This window comes from Geotrypetes seraphini, chromosome 2 (genome assembly GCF_902459505.1).
Source record: "Geotrypetes seraphini chromosome 2, aGeoSer1.1, whole genome shotgun sequence".
Classification (NCBI taxonomy): domain Eukaryota; kingdom Metazoa; phylum Chordata; class Amphibia; order Gymnophiona; family Dermophiidae; genus Geotrypetes; species Geotrypetes seraphini.
The window spans coordinates 353,534,811-353,552,843 of record NC_047085.1 but is presented as its reverse complement, the minus strand read 5'-3'; the positions used below and the strand labels follow the sequence as shown (position 1 = coordinate 353,552,843).

The 18,033-nt window shown below is 42.5% G+C and overlaps 1 protein-coding gene across 4 annotated transcripts in view; it reads left to right on the top strand.

The window, feature by feature from the left end:
- Positions 1-18,033, top strand: part of MYRIP (myosin VIIA and Rab interacting protein) — a 438,913-nt gene that overhangs the window by 324,678 nt on the left and 96,202 nt on the right. For all 4 annotated transcript variants that reach the window (XM_033930406.1, XM_033930409.1, XM_033930410.1 and 1 more), the window contains exons 7-8: positions 575-655; positions 8,986-9,126. In XM_033930406.1, the coding sequence (XP_033786297.1) occupies positions 575-655; positions 8,986-9,126 (222 nt within the window). The remainder of the gene's footprint in view (positions 1-574; positions 656-8,985; positions 9,127-18,033) is intronic.

Here is an 18,033-nt window from a genome sequence, read left to right as displayed (position 1 = left end):
GTGGGCTTACCTTCTTGATTTCTGATGGTCTAGAGCAGTGGTATTCAACCCAGACCTCAGAGACCACCTGGCCAGTCAGGTTTTCAGGATATCCACAATAAATATGGATAACAGAGATTTTGAAAACCCAACTGGCCAGGTAGTTCCTGCGGACTGGATTGAATACCACTGGTCTAGAGGGAAAACGGGCAAGAATAATACCTACTTGCTCCAGTTCAGTTCGGCTGCCTCCTTAGGCCAAGCTAGAAGTCATGTGGGTGCTGGTTGATATTCATTGCTGCACCCATATAGCTGAATGACCAAAGATAGGACTGCTATTTATGCTAGCTTCTCCCCGACCTGCCTCCAAAATACCTCTCTTTGGCCTACTTACAAACTGGTTGGTTGGAGCCAATAGTTAGCACTGAATATTGGCGGCCAACCCACACAGTGCAGTTTAATCAGACAGGAGTCTCTCCTGCCCACTTAAATTACTTTGAATATCGACCCCTCTCTGTTTATAGATCGTATAGAGCTGGTGGCAGAGATTTTTCTTGCATGTCTACAGTTTTTATGAATATTCATCTTTCTTCAGGACAAACAACATGAGGCATGTTATTTACGAGAACATAAGGAAGAACTGATTGAAGAGCTGGCTACCACAATAGTGCAGAAGGTATTGTACATTTTCCAGATTCCAGTTTTTCCAAAATGTGCCGAGTATACTATTTTCTGTTATAAAGAGAGGAATTAAAAAAAAAAAGTGTTTGTTTACAGCAGTCACAAATTCATAAATTTACAGTAAACAGTGAAACAGAAGCAGTTAATAAAGCAGTAAAATCCATTGTAGCTGTGGCTCTATGAAGTATTCCTGAGAAATAACATAGTATGTCTCCAGAACCGTACAGATAGGTTTACCTTGCAGATTTATAACAGTGCTTTTAAGTGTTACTGTGTATAAGCTAAAGTGTGATCAATTCTATTTTGCTTGAAGTCACAATGACAAAAATAAAATAACAAACAGAAAAAACTATGGATAGTCCTGATGGCAACATCTACGGCACAAAATCCAAAGGTAGAACTGGATATTTTCCCAGCGCACAGAGGTGCAATAATTAATCAAGTTGGAAATAAAGTAGATCAATCAGTAATTAAGCAGCAAACATTAGATTCAGCAGTTCTTCCAAAGTTTTAAAGATATTTATCAATGATCCAGAGATAGGAATAACTAATGAAATGATTACATTTTCTGATTACAGAATGTTGTTCAAAGTTCGTGGGAGGCTCAGGGATGTAGGAGCAAGATATGGGTTATTTTATCCCGCAGTTATGAGGGTTACATTAAATAACACAATTCAATTTCAGGATCCAAAGAAACTTGAGGATTTTATTGATAAGGAAAAGCATCGTATGGATATCTAACTGTGTATGTAGAAGAGAGAGAATCTGAGTCTTTTTCAGTGGCGAGTTAATCTCATCCACATTTAATGTTGTCATTGTAAGTTTAACCATAGTCCCAGATCAAATACAGAATGCAAAACAACAATGCAAGGAGTATTTTAACAGGAAAGATCCACCAGCTAGGCCTTCCCTTCTGCAAAATGGAAAAGATAGAAAACTCACACTCACAGGCCCACAAGATCTCATCACCTAAGAAACAAGTTCCCCATACACACTCCCCTCCAGACACACACTACCACACCACCACAACTGCCTATGTACCCTTCCTTTCACTCACACCCTTCATGACAGCCCTCCTCGCCCAATACCCAAGAGTATTCCCATATTCCCCCCACTTAATTAATGACCTGGATCCCAATCAATCAAAAGGAGTAGCCCTGAGCCATTTTAGAACTATAATGTCCATCAGCCAATCGGTCAAATATTAAACTTGCAGCAGGAGAACTGAGGCTGGCGCGAGCAGCAGATAGGAGATGCTGCTCATTGCCGGTGAAGATTTGAAGAGGTGGATGGGTGGAGAGGAGAAGGGTGCTGGTGTCCCAGCCAAGACAATGCCTGGGGCAGTCTGCCCCCTCCACCTCCCTCCTCGCTACACCACTGAGCAGTTTGAGTGGTAGTGGGTTGATGGAGTGTGGAGGTGAGCTAAATGAGCACTGCTGGGAAGAGTGAGTAAAGAGAGAGAAATGATTTGAGAACTATTCAGATAATTTGAGTGGTTGGGGGTTTTCAGTCACCCTCTGCTGACCTGTAACCCCATCCCCATATCTACATCTCCTCCTCTGGTCCAGTAGACAGGGTCCAGCGCTCCGACTGTCATCCTGCTTTCACCTCCGGCCATTCCAGTTCTTATGCAGGTGGGGTACAAATGTGTTGAACTGCAGCCTTCTATGAATGTTCAGCTGGCAGGGATAGAAACCTTCATTGGCACTACTACACATAACTTTATGTGCAAACAATGGTGTGCATACAGATGGACAAACAGAAAACTGACTACCTTACATCATAGTATAATAAAAAATAACATTAATTAATAAAACTGCATGCAAATTGAGTTCATAAAAGTCCTCCCAATTAAGCTATTGAAATTATCATAACCAAGATCATAAAAGCCACAATTAATAAACAACATTGAAAATAATGAACCATGCTTAAAGCATTTATTTTCCCTTCTTTTTAATTAAGTAATGAAAACCTTAACACCATAAATCTACTAAGCATACATATTTGTAATTAAATCAACATTGAGAATTCAATATTGTTAAATGGGCTCCGCTTCCCTCTAAGGTACCGTTATACTTTATCTTTAAATGTGAAATATTATGCAATAAATATCAACATTCAGCTGTCTACCCTAGCTGCTTTCAGATTATACCTACATACATCAGCGCCATCTGTTTAGGTGTTACTGCCGAATATACTTATATAACTTCAGTCATTTATGTTCAGTGTTTCAAGATTATACCTGCTATATGTGAGGTTTGCTCAACCATCTAACTCAGTGGATCGCAAACTGTGTGCCGCAGCACACCAGTGTGCCTCCTGAGATTTCAGGTGTACCGCGGTACACTGGGGAAGAGGAGAGGTGCTGGGGCCAGATGACTGTCTACAGGACGTGCCTCTCGCAAAGAGAAGCACGTCCTGTAAGCAATCTCCTGACGCCAGCACCTCTTCTCTCTGCCGGCCTTTCTCTCCAGTGGGTCTTTCTGCCAGTCATCTCTCCAGCGGGTCTTTCTGCTGGCCCTTCTCTCCAGCGGGTCTTTCTGCCGGTCTTCTATCCAGCGCGGGTCATTCTGCGCAAGGCCCACTTCCGGGTGTCTCGAGGCTTGATGATACCTATAAAAATTGGGAAAATTTACCCTACCCTCCGCAATTGGTTTTTGTAAAGATACTAAAGCAATTCTTGCATTTTTCCCAAGCTAAATAAATTTTGTCAGAATACTATTTAGCTTTTTGTAAAATGACCCTTGAAAATAAACTGGCAACATACCCATTTGGTAGCAAACTACAGGCAAAATCATCATTTTGACCGTTTGAACTCTCCCCCACCAAGACAAATGTAAAGGGTTCCATTGCTCACACATTTCCGTGACCTTTAACAAATAAGGATTTTGCATTTACTTTCATTGTTTCTTTCTTCCAATGTACTTTTTATCCAAATCCCTAAATATTATATACCATCTTCCTTCCAGATAAAAGGAAACGTATCCAGTAATCCTTTTGCACAATGTACATTTAATGGAAGAACCTCAGATTTATTCCAATTTATTTTGTAATCAGAGAATTTTCCAAATCTATCTATCAAATCCAGTAAATGGAGAATGGTCGACTCAGGATTCCTCAAATGAATCAAAATATCATCTGCATATGCAGAGACTTTATATTCCAAACCTGCATAAGGAATACCCCTGTCTAACTCCCCTCTCCAAACAAAACCGCTCTGAAAAAGTATTATTTATATATAATCTGGCAGAAGGGGAACTATACAAGGTTTGAATCATTTGTATAAATCCAGAACCAATACCAAACCAATCCATTGCCTGATACATAAAGGTCCATTCCACTCGATCAAAGGCTTTCTCTGCATCCAAAGATACATAGAAAGTTGGATCATCCATTTCTTTTGTCAAGTTCAACATGTGAAAGGTCAATCTGGCATTATTTGATGAATGTCTTTGAGCAACGAACCCCTGTTTGGTGCATACCAATAATGTAAGGGAGAGCCTTGGACAGACATAAAGCCAGTAACTTAGCTAACATCCACATTAATCAAAGAAATAGGCCTGTAATTTGAAACCAACATAGGATCTTTATTTGGCTTCGGCAAAACAATTGTTAAAGATTCAGCCATAGTACCAGTAATGCAACCTTTAATCAGTTGAGCCTGATATAATTTCAATAAATGTGGTAATAGGGTAATTTGGAATGATTTATAGAACTCTACAGTGAAACCATCCCCACCTGGAGCGGATCCAACTCTAAGGGACTTCAACGCTGCTTGTAGTTCTTTCAATGAAATAGGAGCCTCAAGATTTCCTTTTATATGATCAGGAATTTTTGGTCCCTTGAGTAATTTTAAGAACTCTGAACCCTCTATTTCCCTATTTGGATAAGACTCAGAAGAATACAAAGCTTTATAAAAATTCAAAAATTGTTTTAATATATCTCCAATTTGGGAATGAGTTTTACCCCTCTCATCTTTAATAGCTACAATCTTTACTTTTCTTTTTTTTAGCTTTAAGATAATTAGCTAATACACTTCCCGCCTTATTCGAGTTTCCATAATACAGAGCCTGCTGAGAAAACAATTCTTTCCTAACCAGCTGAGAGGAAATTTCATTGTATTTATATTTAGCTTTTAAAAGAGCCTGTAAAGTAAATTGTTCCCATTTCAAGGCCAATTGTGACTCCAAGTCTTTAATATTTTGTTCCAGATCAGTAAATTCCTTTTTAAGTTGTTTCCTAATATGTACCAAATAGGATATTATTTGCCCCCTCATGGTAGCTTTGAAAGCATCCCACGAGGTTTCTAATGAGATTTCCTCAGAGGTATTCATTTGAAAATATTCATTCATTTTTAATTGGAATTCTTCAAGAAAATTGAATCTGCAAGTAATGCATTATTAAATCTCCATACAGGTCTACTGGAATCTTGATCAGCAAACTTAAATTCAATCCACACGCCACTATGATCAGACAAAATAATTGGATCTATGGTGGCCTTTGTTACCTGCTGTACCAATTTATCCGATACAAAAACATAATCAATTTGTGAAAAAGATTTGTAAACATGGGAGCAAAAAGAAAACTCATGATCATTAAAATGGAGAATCCGCCAAATATCTTTAAGTGCACAAGATGTTACCAAATTATCTAACCTTAATGATTTTATTATTCTACTTGGTTTCTTGTCCAAAAATGGATCTATCACAGCATTAAAGTCCCCCGCCACAACTACATTAGAAGCAGCCAGTGGTAGTATGATTTCTTATGCTTAAGAACAATTTGTCGGTATAAGGGAGGGTGATATTTGATGTGAGTTAGAATTTGATGGTATATTAAGTGATGTTAAAGTATAAAATGATTGTACCTTATGTTACACTTGTTGAAAGTTTTAAAAATGAATAAAGATTTTAAAAAATATGTATATATTCTTTGATCATTACAAGAATCATGGTATGCCATCATTTGGGCATTTTTTGTTTACATGAAGATGAGATTTGTGGAGATGAACCAAGTGGCCAGCTTCTGCCATTCATCTGTTATATTTCAAAATGGCATAATTCATTTATTAGTTCCAATAATTGATGCACATTTCTTACCAAAGATAGCTTGAAGTACGTGCCATAAAATACAACCAAATAGAATATTCTATCTCCCATACCACCCTTTCTCATCCAACCCAAGCCCCAAGCCCTTACAGTTTCCAGTAAATTGGTTCCATTCTTATAAGAACTTCATCTCATAATGGGACCCTTTTACTAAAGCTTAATGTTCACTAATGAAAACTGTGTGTGCTAAATGCTGTGCATCCTATTTTCTACCTATGGAACATGCAAATGTCCATTTGACCGTGCTAACCTTTAGTAAAAGAGTCCCCATTTGTCCAAAAATCCAGGTTTCACTTTATTATAGAAAATACAGTAAAAGCATGGAATATTGTTTTGTTTTTTTAAAATCATAGTAGACTAGTGGAAATGCCTGTCAAAAGTGATGGGGCAAAAACAGCATCTGGGCAAAGTCTACCTTGTCTGAAAGCAGTTACAATTTCCATACTGTTTCTCTACCAGACACACATGCTTGTTGTATCAGGTAAAAAAGTATGTGTGTTTTTGTAACATCATGCACGGTTACAAACACAGAATGTTCAAAAAAGCATTGTGGCCTAAGTTTTTACGCCTACATGACTTTAGACCTGTGAGCAATGCATAAAAGGCCATAATCCTTTTTAAACACTGTCTTTCATAATTAAAATGACAGAGGCAGGTAGCAACTTATAAACTAACCAATTTTATTGAGGCATGAACTCTCGAAGACCAAAATCTACTCTTTCAGATGGTATCTGACGAAGTAGATTCTAGTCTTCCAAAGCTCATTGCTCAATAAATTTGGTAGTCTATAAGGTGCCACTTACCTCTGCCATTTTTGTTACACCAGACTAACACAGTTTTCATAATTAAGATTGTCAATGAGATACTGAGAGAAAGTCCTATTGATCACTATCAGGCTCATAATCAAAAAACATAGACATCCAAAAAGCATCCTAAATTGGCACTTGCACATCCTAAGTGCCGATAATCGAAACTGTCTTTCTGAACATCTAGCGAGGTATCCCAGCCTCTGTGCATCCAGAGCACGAGATGGGTGTGATGGAGTTGTGCTATGGACTGGCTTTGGGTGTTCCTACGGGCGGATTAAACATGGACATCTTGCAGCGATAATCAAACATTTTGCAAGACATCCTGGACAGAACTTAAACATTTGGAACTAGACCTGTTGCCACAAAGATACCCAAACTGATCAGATGACCAATACATGCATCAAGGTTAAGACATCCCCACACTACCACAGTGCTACTGATCCCCTTCCTTCCACCAAACAAAAATGAGAACAAAAAGGTGCATACCTGTCTCTAGAACAGCAGCACCTGGTATGTGAAAGCCTAGTAGAGCTGTACACAGGTGTCTTAAGTAGCCTGATGAGTGGGCTAGTGAGCCATAGAGAGGAGGACCTAGGCCCATAAACCACTCTAACCACTACATTTATGGTACAACATGTGAGCCCACCCAAAACCTACTATACTGCCATATAGGTGCCACCTGCAGCCATAATTGCTATTGGAGTGGTACACAGGAGGGTATGGTAGGTTTTGGGAGGCTCACCATAAATTATAAGGGGGTTATGGTGAGATATACAGCTATCACCCTTTATGTGAAGTTCACAGTAGTGCCCTCTAAGGTGTCCCATTGCCCTGTCAGAATATCTATGTGGCCAATCCATTACAATGCTGGCCCCACCCATGTCCAAATGGTCAGGATTAGGACATTTTCAACATGGATGTTTTTCAGATCGAAAATGGGGTATAAAGTTAGACATCCCGGTGGCCAGGATGTCTAAATGGACGATCTAAATATATATATATATATATATATTTGGATGTCCAGCAATTTGCCATTTGAAAATGGCCATTTTTGTTCCTCCAACTGTGGACGTACAGCTGGAAATATCCAAGTTGGACTTAAGACATTTTTTTCAAAAATGCCCCTCCACTTATCCCAAAATACAATACAAATATGTATCTTCCAGTTGTTAAGCATAGTGAGCCAACTCAGAAATATAGCAAATTGTGTAGAACGAGAAATTTGGAGGAAAAGATTTAGCTACTGTTTAACTAGAGAAGGCCCAAAGGTTTGGGGTCAAATTAAGGCTAATATGAATAAAGGTTTGTCGTTATTATATTATAATAGTTGATGCATTGTTGATGTGCTTTGATGTTGTGTTTGCTGTATTTGATGATGTTTGCATCAATAAAAATTGTTTGAATCTAAATAGGTCATATAGAAATGAATATTGAAGGAATGATAAATGTCATATTTCATTACAATTTCATTAATTACTTCAATACAACGGGCTTCTATTACGAAGGCGCATTAGGGCCTTAACACGTGGAATAGCGTGCGCTAGATTGCCATGCTCTAGCTGCTACCGCTTCCTTTTGAGCAGGCGGTAGATTTTTGGCTAGCATACGTTATAGCATGCACTAATCCAGTGCGTGCACTAAAACGCTTAGCGCACCTTTGTAAAAGGACCCCAATGTGAATAGGAGGGGGGAAGGGGAGGGGGGAAGGGGGGAAGGGAGGAAGGGAGGTGGGGGCAGTAGGGGGTTGATATGAGTCTTATGGAAATATATTTTGAAGAAATGATAGAAATATGTATGAAAATATCATAATTGTGAATCTATTTGAAATGAAATCTATTTATATTATATTATATTTAATTATTTCCTTCAATAAAACATTATAAATTAAAGGATAATAGTGTATAATGTCTTGTTCAATTCATAGTAACCACCAGAATATTGAGTAAATAATAAATGAATGAATCCCATTCCAATATCGTTGTGTGTAATGAGGCAGAGGAAAGCAAGAGAATTTTAAACATCTATTCATTGCCTTCAAATAATGATGCTAAAACATCTGTAATTTTTCAATATATTGTATAATTTTTCTGCCATTGTGCATATTTATCAACAAATGCAACATTGGGATAAAAAATTTGGGGGAGAAAGATAACAGAATGTAGCTAGAAATGGTGATCTCAATTGAAACTGTCAAGGCAATGTAAAATGAATTAGTCGCACAGAGAACTAATAACAGAGATAGAACAAAGAGTTGCACATTCTCCTGATACAATTAACTGTGATCTAACAGAATATTAAATCTCCTTGTAGAAAGATACTAGTCAGATGTGTTCTTTCCCTGGTGCTATATTTGATCATAGTGAGTTCCACATTCGAATAATAATGCTCATTTCCCTCAATGCCCGCAGATTATAAGGAGGAAAAAAAGCAAAAGTGAGGTTGACTTTGAATGGCCACAGCAAAGGAGCAGCAATCTGATGTCTTCCCCTATGTCAGACCAGCACATGCTGATGTTTCCAGAGAATTATAGAGGATCCAACATGTTATGGGTGAGTAACCAAACTACTCATAGATCATCCTAGTTCAGACTTCAAAGTAGGTGATATGTCTGCAGTTGAAGTGTAGGTGGGCTATTCAGCCAGTTGTAATGATGAAAGCAAAGATCTTAACGTCCATCGTAAAGAAGAATGAAATGATTCTTGACAAATAGTCCAATCTGTAAAGGCCATTGTCAAAATATGTGTATTTGGAGGCACTTGCATGGCTGCAACCATTGTACAAAACTGCACATTCAAAAAAAAAGAGCAGCACCACCTGGGGGCTTGATACATGTGCCAGATTTTACTGCTCTAAATAATGAATCTTGCTATTTTGGGACTGTTGGAGCAGCTTGTTAGCACCAGAAAGTTGAGCAATCACACTTCCAGATCCTAGTTCCAAACAGTTAGCTGATAGTTATGCTTGTGTAAGAAGTAACCTTTTAGTATCTAATGTTTAGGATCCTAGATAAATTAAGTGACTAAATTTAGGAACACAACTTTACTCAATGTTCAGAGAGGGCACTCTCTAAAGTTGAAAGGGAATAGATTCCGTACAAACGTAAGGAAGTTCTTCTTCACCCAGAGAGTGGTAGAAAACTGGAACGCTCTTCCGGAGGCTGTTATAGGGGAAAACACCCTCCAGGGATTCAAGACAAAATTGGACAAGTTCCTGCTAAACTGGAACGTACGCAGGCGATGCTGGACTCATTTAGTCTTTGACCTGGGGGCTGCCATGTGAGCGGACTGCTGGGCACGATGGACCACTGGTCTGACCCAGCAGCGGCAATTCTTAGGTTCACACCATTGTAGGCTCCCAATTTTCAAAGGGGTCAATGTGGAATGCTTGCACAGATGTTAGTGTAGGCTTAAGAACATAAGAATTGTCGTTGTTTGGTCAGACCAGTGGTCCATCGTGCCCAGCAGAAAAACAGTGCCCTATTTGAGTCTAGCCTTACCTGCGTACGTTCTGATTCAGCAGGAACTTATCTAACCTTTTCTTGAATCTCTGGAGGGTGCTTTCCCGTATAACAGCCTCTGGAAGAGCGTTCCAGATTTCTACCACTCTTTGTGTGAAGCAGAACTTCTTTACAGAATCTATCCCCTTTTAACTTTAGAGAGTGCCCTCTTCAGTCTTCCTACCTTGGAGAGGGTGAACAATCTCTCTAAGTCAATTCCCTTCAATATCTTGAATGTTTCAATCATGTCCCCTCTCAGTCTCCTCTTTTCAAGGGAGAAAAGGCCCATTTTCTCTAGCCTCTCATTGTACGGAACTCCTCCAGTCCCTTAACCATTTTTGTCACTCTTCTCTGGACTCTTTGGAGTAATACTATGTCCTTTTTCATGTACGATGACCAGTGTTGGACGCAGTATTACAGGTGCGGGCATACCATGGCCCAGTATAACAGTATGATACCCTTTTCACATCTGTTCGTGATCCAATTCTCAATCATTCTTAGCATTCCGGTCGCCCTTTTTGCCGCCACCGCACATTGCACGGACAGTTTCATTGACTTGTCTACAAGTAGGTACAAGTCATACAACACATAACAAAGATAAAACAAGGCACCTACATAACTGCAATAACGGCAAAAGCCATATTAAAGACTGATCCATGATAGAAGTACACATCAAGAAGAAGAATATCACTTGCCTAAACAAATAGATTTTTAGGGTTTTCCTGAAATCCTGAACGTCTAGGATACTTTGCAGTACATCTGGGAAAAGTGTTTTATCCCAGGACAAGCAGGCAGCATATTCTTGACTGATGGGTGACGGCACCGACGGAGCCCCGGTACGGACAATTTTAGAGTGATTGCACTCTAAGAACTTGGAAAGTTCTGGCATGCCGCACCGCGCACGCGCGAGTGCCTTCCCGCCCGACAGAGGCGCGCGGTCCACCAGTTTCTCAGTTTCCGCGGAGCTAAGACGCGTTTTTTCAACGGCTGTTGAAAATTTTTTTGACTTGCCTTCCCGCTCGCGTAAACCTTTTTGGCTTTTGCCTATTTCATTTTTTCTTTCAATTTTGTAAAAAAAAAAAAACAAAACATTGTTTTTTGATTCAATTTGGCTTTTCCCCTGCGGGGCCTTCTGCCACCATCGAAGCCTCGGCCTTCGATTTGGCTGAAGCGGTCTTCACTTTCATGCCCCCTCAGCCAGGTTTTAAAAAGTGCCAGCGGTGTGCTCGGCCCATATCTCTCACGGACCCACACAACTGGTGCTTACAGTGTTTGGGTCCTGAGCATCAGGCCTCCACCTGCACGCGCTGTGCCACACTTAAAAAACGTACTTTAAAAAATCGCCAAATACAGCAGCGATTACTGTTCGGTGCCGAGATGTCCGATCCCGTTCCATCGACTCCGACTTCGGCACCGGTTCAGTCGGCACCCTCTTCTTCGACGCCGCAAGACTCCGCACCGGCGTCCCAACATCCAGGTAAGCCGGCTAAGAAGCCTTCCCCGCTGGAGCGTCCTCCGGTCTCGAGTGCAGTGAGTCCAATCCTGCCGACTGTGAGGCGCCAGCGGAAGCGCTCCGCTCCTATCGAGGTGAGTCCCTCGACATCGGGCTCCTCATCTCCAGGGCGTCGAGCGGCACCGCAGGTACCGCAGAAGAAAAAAGCGGTACCGGTGCCATCCCTTGATGACCGTATTGCGGCCATTCTCCAAGCACAGCTGAAGGAGCAATTACAACAGCTTCTTCCAGCTATCCTGGCACCGAACCTTCCGGTGCCGGTCCGCACTGAGCCGGTACCGATAGTGGAACAACCTGTGCTGTCGGTATCCACTCCCTCGGTACCGATTCAATCCACCTCATCGGTATCGATGCCAGTCCTTGCGCCGGAGCCGAGAGCTCAACATCAGTCGGTGCAGACTTCGGCTCCGGTACAACCGATTACATCGCCTGGGTCGATGTCGATGAGATCGGGTAAATCGGTGCGCAAGACCCGGCATGTAGACCCATCTACACCAGAGTCTCGGGACCGTTCTCCCCATGTCAGGGATCCTGTGGGGAGATTCAGAGGAACCCTTTCTCTCTGAAGGAGAATGTTCCTCAGATGAGGAGGAGTCTGCTGTACATGACCTGTCCTCTAAGCATGACACTTCATCTTTCTCCAGTTTCCTGAAAGATATGTGTGATTCCCTGTCCATTCCTTTGGAGGCTGAGTCCAAAAAGTCTAAAGCTTTTTTGGATGCCCTTGACTTCGACCAACCTCCAAAGGAATTTTTAAAGCTCCCTCTACACGATATCTTGAGGGAGACTTTCTACAAGAATTTAGAGACTCCCTTAACGGTTCCAGGGGCCCCACGTAAATTAGACTCTCTATATAAAGTAATTCCCATTCCTGGGTTCGACAAACCACAACTTCCACATGAATCTTTACTTGTCGAATCCACCCTTAAAAAATCCTCAGGAGCCAGTGTATATGCTTCTGTACCTCCTGGCAGAGAGGGGAAAGCCATGGACAAATTTGGTAAGAGGCTCTACCAAAATGCAATGTTGGCAAATAGAGCTGGAAATTATGGGTTTCATTTTTCTTTCTACCTTAAACATCTCCTTACCACCATGGCTTCCTTTGAGAAATACCTTCCTCAACGAAAACAACAATCTTTCCACCATTGCTTGTCATCTATGTTTCAACTGCGTAAGTTCATGGTTAGATCCATTTATGACACCTTCGAACTTACTTCCAGAGCGACAGCAATGTCGGTGGCAATGCGTCGCTTGGCCTGGCTTCGGGTATCTGAGCTTGATGTTAATCATCAAGATCGGCTAGCCAACGCCCCATGCCTAGGGGATGAGCTTTTTGGGGAATCCATGGACTCGACTACACAAAAGCTGTCTGCTCATGAGACACGTTGGGATACCCTACTTAAAAATAAGAAAAAGCCTCCCCCAACAAGGCCTTTTAGACAACAGTCAGCCTATCAACGCCGCTTCACAGCTCGGCCATTGCCAACAACAGCTCAGCAACCCAGGCGTCAACGGCAACAACAGCGTCAGCCTCCCAGACAACAACAGCAACAGCAGCCTGTAAAGCCAACTCCACAGCAGAAGACACAGCCCTTTTGACTTACTTCTCCAAAGTATAGCCAGTACCCCTATATCTGCTCTCCTGCCTCAACCTATAGGAGGTCGTCTCTCTCTGTTCCTCAGCCGGTGGGAAGTTATAACTTCGGACCAATGGGTCCTCAACATCATCCACCACGGCTACTCTCTCAACTTCCAGACTCTTCCGCCCCAAAACCTGCCAAAAGAGTCTGCTTTGAACAGTCCTCAATCTGCCCTACTTATTCAGGAAGTCCAATCCCTCCTCCTTCTGAACGCCATAGAAGAAGTTCCTTTAGATCAAAAGGGGCAGGGGTTCTACTCCCGTTATTTTCTAGTTCCCAAAAAAACAGGAGATCTCAGACCTATTTTAGATCTTCGCGATCTCAACAAACATCTGGTAAAGGAAAAATTCAAAATGCTTTCCTTAGCCATCCTTTATCCTCTTCTCAATCAAGACGACTGGCTCCCTCGATCTCAAAGAGGCATACACTCACATACCGATCAATGTAACCTCAAGACAGTATCTCCGTTTCATGATCAATCATTGTCATTACCAATACAAGGTGCTGCCCTTCGGTCTTGCCTCCTCTCCAAGAGTATTCACCAAATGTCTGATTGTGGTGGCTGCCTTTCTACGCTCTCACCACCTTCAAGTCTTTCCTTACCTGGACGATTGGTTGATAAAGGCCACATCCGCTCAAGCAGTTCTCCTGGCCACCAACCAAACCATCCTGTTTCTACGAATACTGGGGTTCGAGATCAATCTACCCAAATCTCATCTCATCCCCACTCAGAGACTTCAATTCATTGGAGCGATACTAGACACACTCCTCATGAGAGCATTCCTACCAACCAATCGTCTTCAAACCCTTCAGTCTCTATGTCAGCAGGTGCTTCCTCAACATTCCATCTCAGCCAGACAAATGATGGTACTCTTGGGTCACATGGCATCCACAGTTCATGTCACACCCCTCGCACGTCTTCACCTGCGCACTCCTCAATGGACCCTTGCTACTCAGTGGTCCCAAGCGACGGATCCTTGCTCACGACACATATCTGTGACATCATCTCTTTGTCAGTCTCTTCAATGGTGGTTGGTATCCTCAAATCTATCCAGAGGTCTTCTGTTCCATCAGCCTCCTCATCAACTAGTCATCACCACCGACGCCTCTCCTTATGCATGGGGAGCTCATTTGAACGAGTTCCAGACTCAGGGTCTTTGGACAGCCCAGGAAAAGAAGCATCACATCAATTTCCTGGAACTCAGAGCGATGTTTTATGCCCTCAAGGCCTTCCAACATCTTCTCTTTCCTCAGGTCCTGCTGTTGTGCACAGACAATCAGGTTGCGATGTACTACATCAACAAACAGGGTGGGACAGGATCTCGTCCTTTATGCCAAGAAGCCCAAAAGATCTGGACTTGGGCCATAGATCACCATCTCTTCCTGAAAGCTATCTACATTCAGGGAGAACAGAATTCCTTAGCGGACAAACTCAGCAGAATCCTCCAGCCTCACGAGTGGACTCTCGATCCTGTAACTCTACAGTCTATCTTCACTCAATGGGGCACTCCCCAGATAGACCTCTTTGCAGCTCCTCACAATCATCAGCTGCCCCTATTCTACTCCAGACTCTACTCTCCTCACCGTCTGACAGCAGATGCGTTTCTCCTCGACTGGTCAAATCTGTTCCTGTACGCCTTCCCTCCTCTGCCTCTCATGTTGAGAACCTTGTTCAAGCTCAAGAGGGAACGAGCCACCATGATTCTGATTGCTCCGAGGTGGCCCAGGCAACATTGGTTCTCCCTTCTACTTCAACTCAGTTCCAGGAAACCTTTTCTTCTTCCACTGTTTCCTTCTCTGCTTACACAGCATCAGGAGACCCTTCTACATCCCAACCTACAGTCTCTGCACCTGACAGCTTGGTATCTCTCGGGCTGACATCTCATGATACTCTTTTATCTCAGCCTGTTCGTTCCATTCTAGATGCCTCCAGGAAACCAGCCACTCTGCAATGTTATCATCAGAAGTGGACGAGATTTTCTTCCTGGTGTCTTCTTCATCATTTTGATCCCACTTCCCTAGCAGTGGAGACGTTGTTGGATTATTTACTTTCCTTGTCTGACTCTGGCCTTAAGTCTTCTTCCATCAGAGTCCACCTCAGTGCTATTGCTGCTTTTCATGAGCCGGTCCATGGAAAACTTCTCTCAGCTCATCCCCTGGTGTCCAGGTTCATGCGAGGGCTTTTCAATGTGAAACCACCTCTTAAAGCCCCTCCTGTTATCTGGGATCTCAATGTGGTTCTTTCCGCCTTAATGAAGCCTCCATTTGAACCCTTGGCTACCTCTCCTTTCAAGTTTCTCACTTGGAAAGTACTTTTCCTTATTGCTCTTACCTCTGCCAGGAGGGTCAGTGAGCTTCATGCACTGGTTGCAGATCCACCTTTTACGGTTTTTCACCATGACAAGGTGGTTCTGCGTACACATCCAAAGTTTCTCCCTAAGGTTGTCTCTGAATTCCATCTCAACCAATCCATTGTTCTACCTGTTTTCTTTCCAAAACCTCATGCTCATTCTGGGGAACAAGCTCTGCATACTTTGGATTGTAAAAGGGCTCTAGCTTACTATCTAGAGCGTACGAAACCCCACAGATCAGTTCCCCAACTCTTTCTGTCCTTTGATCCGAGTAAATTGGGACGTCCTGTTTCTAAACGTACGTTGTCTAATTGGCTGGCAGCGTGCATTTCATTCTGTTATGCTCAGACCGGACTGACACTGGAAGGTTCTGTCACGGCCCATAAAGTCAGAGCAATGGCAGCATCTGTAGCTTTCCTCCGTTCCACTCCTATTGAGGAAATCTGCAAGGCTGCTACTTGGTCCTCAGTTCATACTTTTACATCTCATTATTGTCTGGATGCATTCTCCAGACGGGATGGACACTTCGGCCAATCTGTTTTGCAAAATTTATATTCCTAATGGCCAACCTTCCCTCCATCCCTCTTTTTGTTAGCTTGGAGGTCACCCATCAGTCAAGAATATGCTGCCTGCTTGTCCTGGGATAAAGCACAGTTACTTACCGTAACAGGTGTTATCCAGGGACAGCAGGCAGATATTCTTGCGTCCCACCCACCTCCCCGGGTTGGCTTCTTAGCTGGCTTATCATAACTGGTGGACCGCGCGCCTCTGTCGGGCGGGAAGGCACTCGCGCGTGCGCGGTGCGGCATGCCAGAACTTTCCAAGTTCTTAGAGTGCAATCACTCTAAAATTGTCCGTACCGGGGCTCCGTCGGTGCCGTCACCCATCAGTCAAGAATATCTGCCTGCTGTCCCTGGATAACACCTGTTACGGTAAGTAACTGTGCTTTACAGAAGTAGGGCAAAACAAGAGAAAGCTCTCACCCTTGTCACAGAAATATTGCACTCCAACAATGTTGGTAGGACATAGGTGAATTGTTAATTAGCTGTATGGGCTATCATAAAGACCCACAGGCAGTCTACAATTAGATTATAATGCAATGTATAAATAATCATCCATGTCTGATATCCAATGTGATACTCTATAGCAGTGTATCGCAAACTGTGTGCAATAGCCGATTCCAGGTGTGCCATGATATGCCGGTGAAGAGGAGAGGTGCCAGCTGACTGATTACAGGACATGCTAGCACCGGCACCTCTCCTCCATCAATAACCCCTACCGGCATAGAAATAAGCTCAGGACCGCAACTGGAGGGCCTCCTCACATGCGTGGACAGTGACATGATGACATCACGCATGTCTGTGATGTCATTGTATTGATGTCGTGCACTTCTGGATGCCCTCCAGCCGCGGTACTGAGTTTAATGTGCCGTGGTGTCAAAACGTTTGCGGGACACTGCTCTTTAGGTATAGGCAACCAATGTAATTGCATCAGAACTGGGGTCATGTGGCCAGTACTACCATTTATTTATTTATTCAATTTTCTATACTGTTCTCCCAGGGGTGCTCAGAACGCTTTTACATGAATTTATTCAGGTACTCAAGCATTTTTCCCTGCGTGTCCCGGTGGGCTCACAATCTATCTAACCTGGGGCAATGAGGGGGATTAAGTGAATTGTTCAGGGTCACAAGGAGCAGCAGTGTGCTGAGGCTGTAGCTTTAACCACTGCACCACACTCTCCCTAAATCTCCCCAGGAACTATAGAGATAGGGGGCAGTTTTACAACAGAATGCCTCTACTTAGGCCTGAGAATGCACGAGAGGAGGCTATTCTATATTAGCACCTGGGCATCTAAGTATCCTTGTATAATATGTACTAGTGTAACATGGCATAGCTGTGCTTAACATTTATTTTCCAAGTAGTAATAGAAAAACATATGTAATCAAAAGAAAGTCCAAAGTACAACCATTGAGGAATACCTCCCCCTTTTTTCAATATTTTACTATATAGTAAGCTTGCAGATAAAAGAGGTGGTAAAAGCTGCTGTCTCAGTAGCCTGAGGTTGTGAGTTCAATTCCCACTGCAACTCCTTGTGACTCTGGGCAAGTCTTTTAGCCCTTCATTGCCCCAGGCACAAAATAAGTACCAGCCAAAAAAAATATGTCGACTGCTTTAATTGTATAAATCACATAGTAAAAGTAGTAAATCACATCCCATACCCTTATCCGCTGTTTTACCAGCCATAGACCTGGCGTAACTGCAGTCAGATAAATTATATTACATCAGTATTTATGGATTGCTAATATACCACAGAAGAAGTGCAATTCAATGTATAATTTAGAAGAGCCTGACCATATCCAGGAATGTGCAAAACTGATAGTATTCTGTAAGTTAAGCACATCAGTGGGAGCCCTGCCCACGAGTACAAGCACTTTTCATAGGTAGGCATATATTGA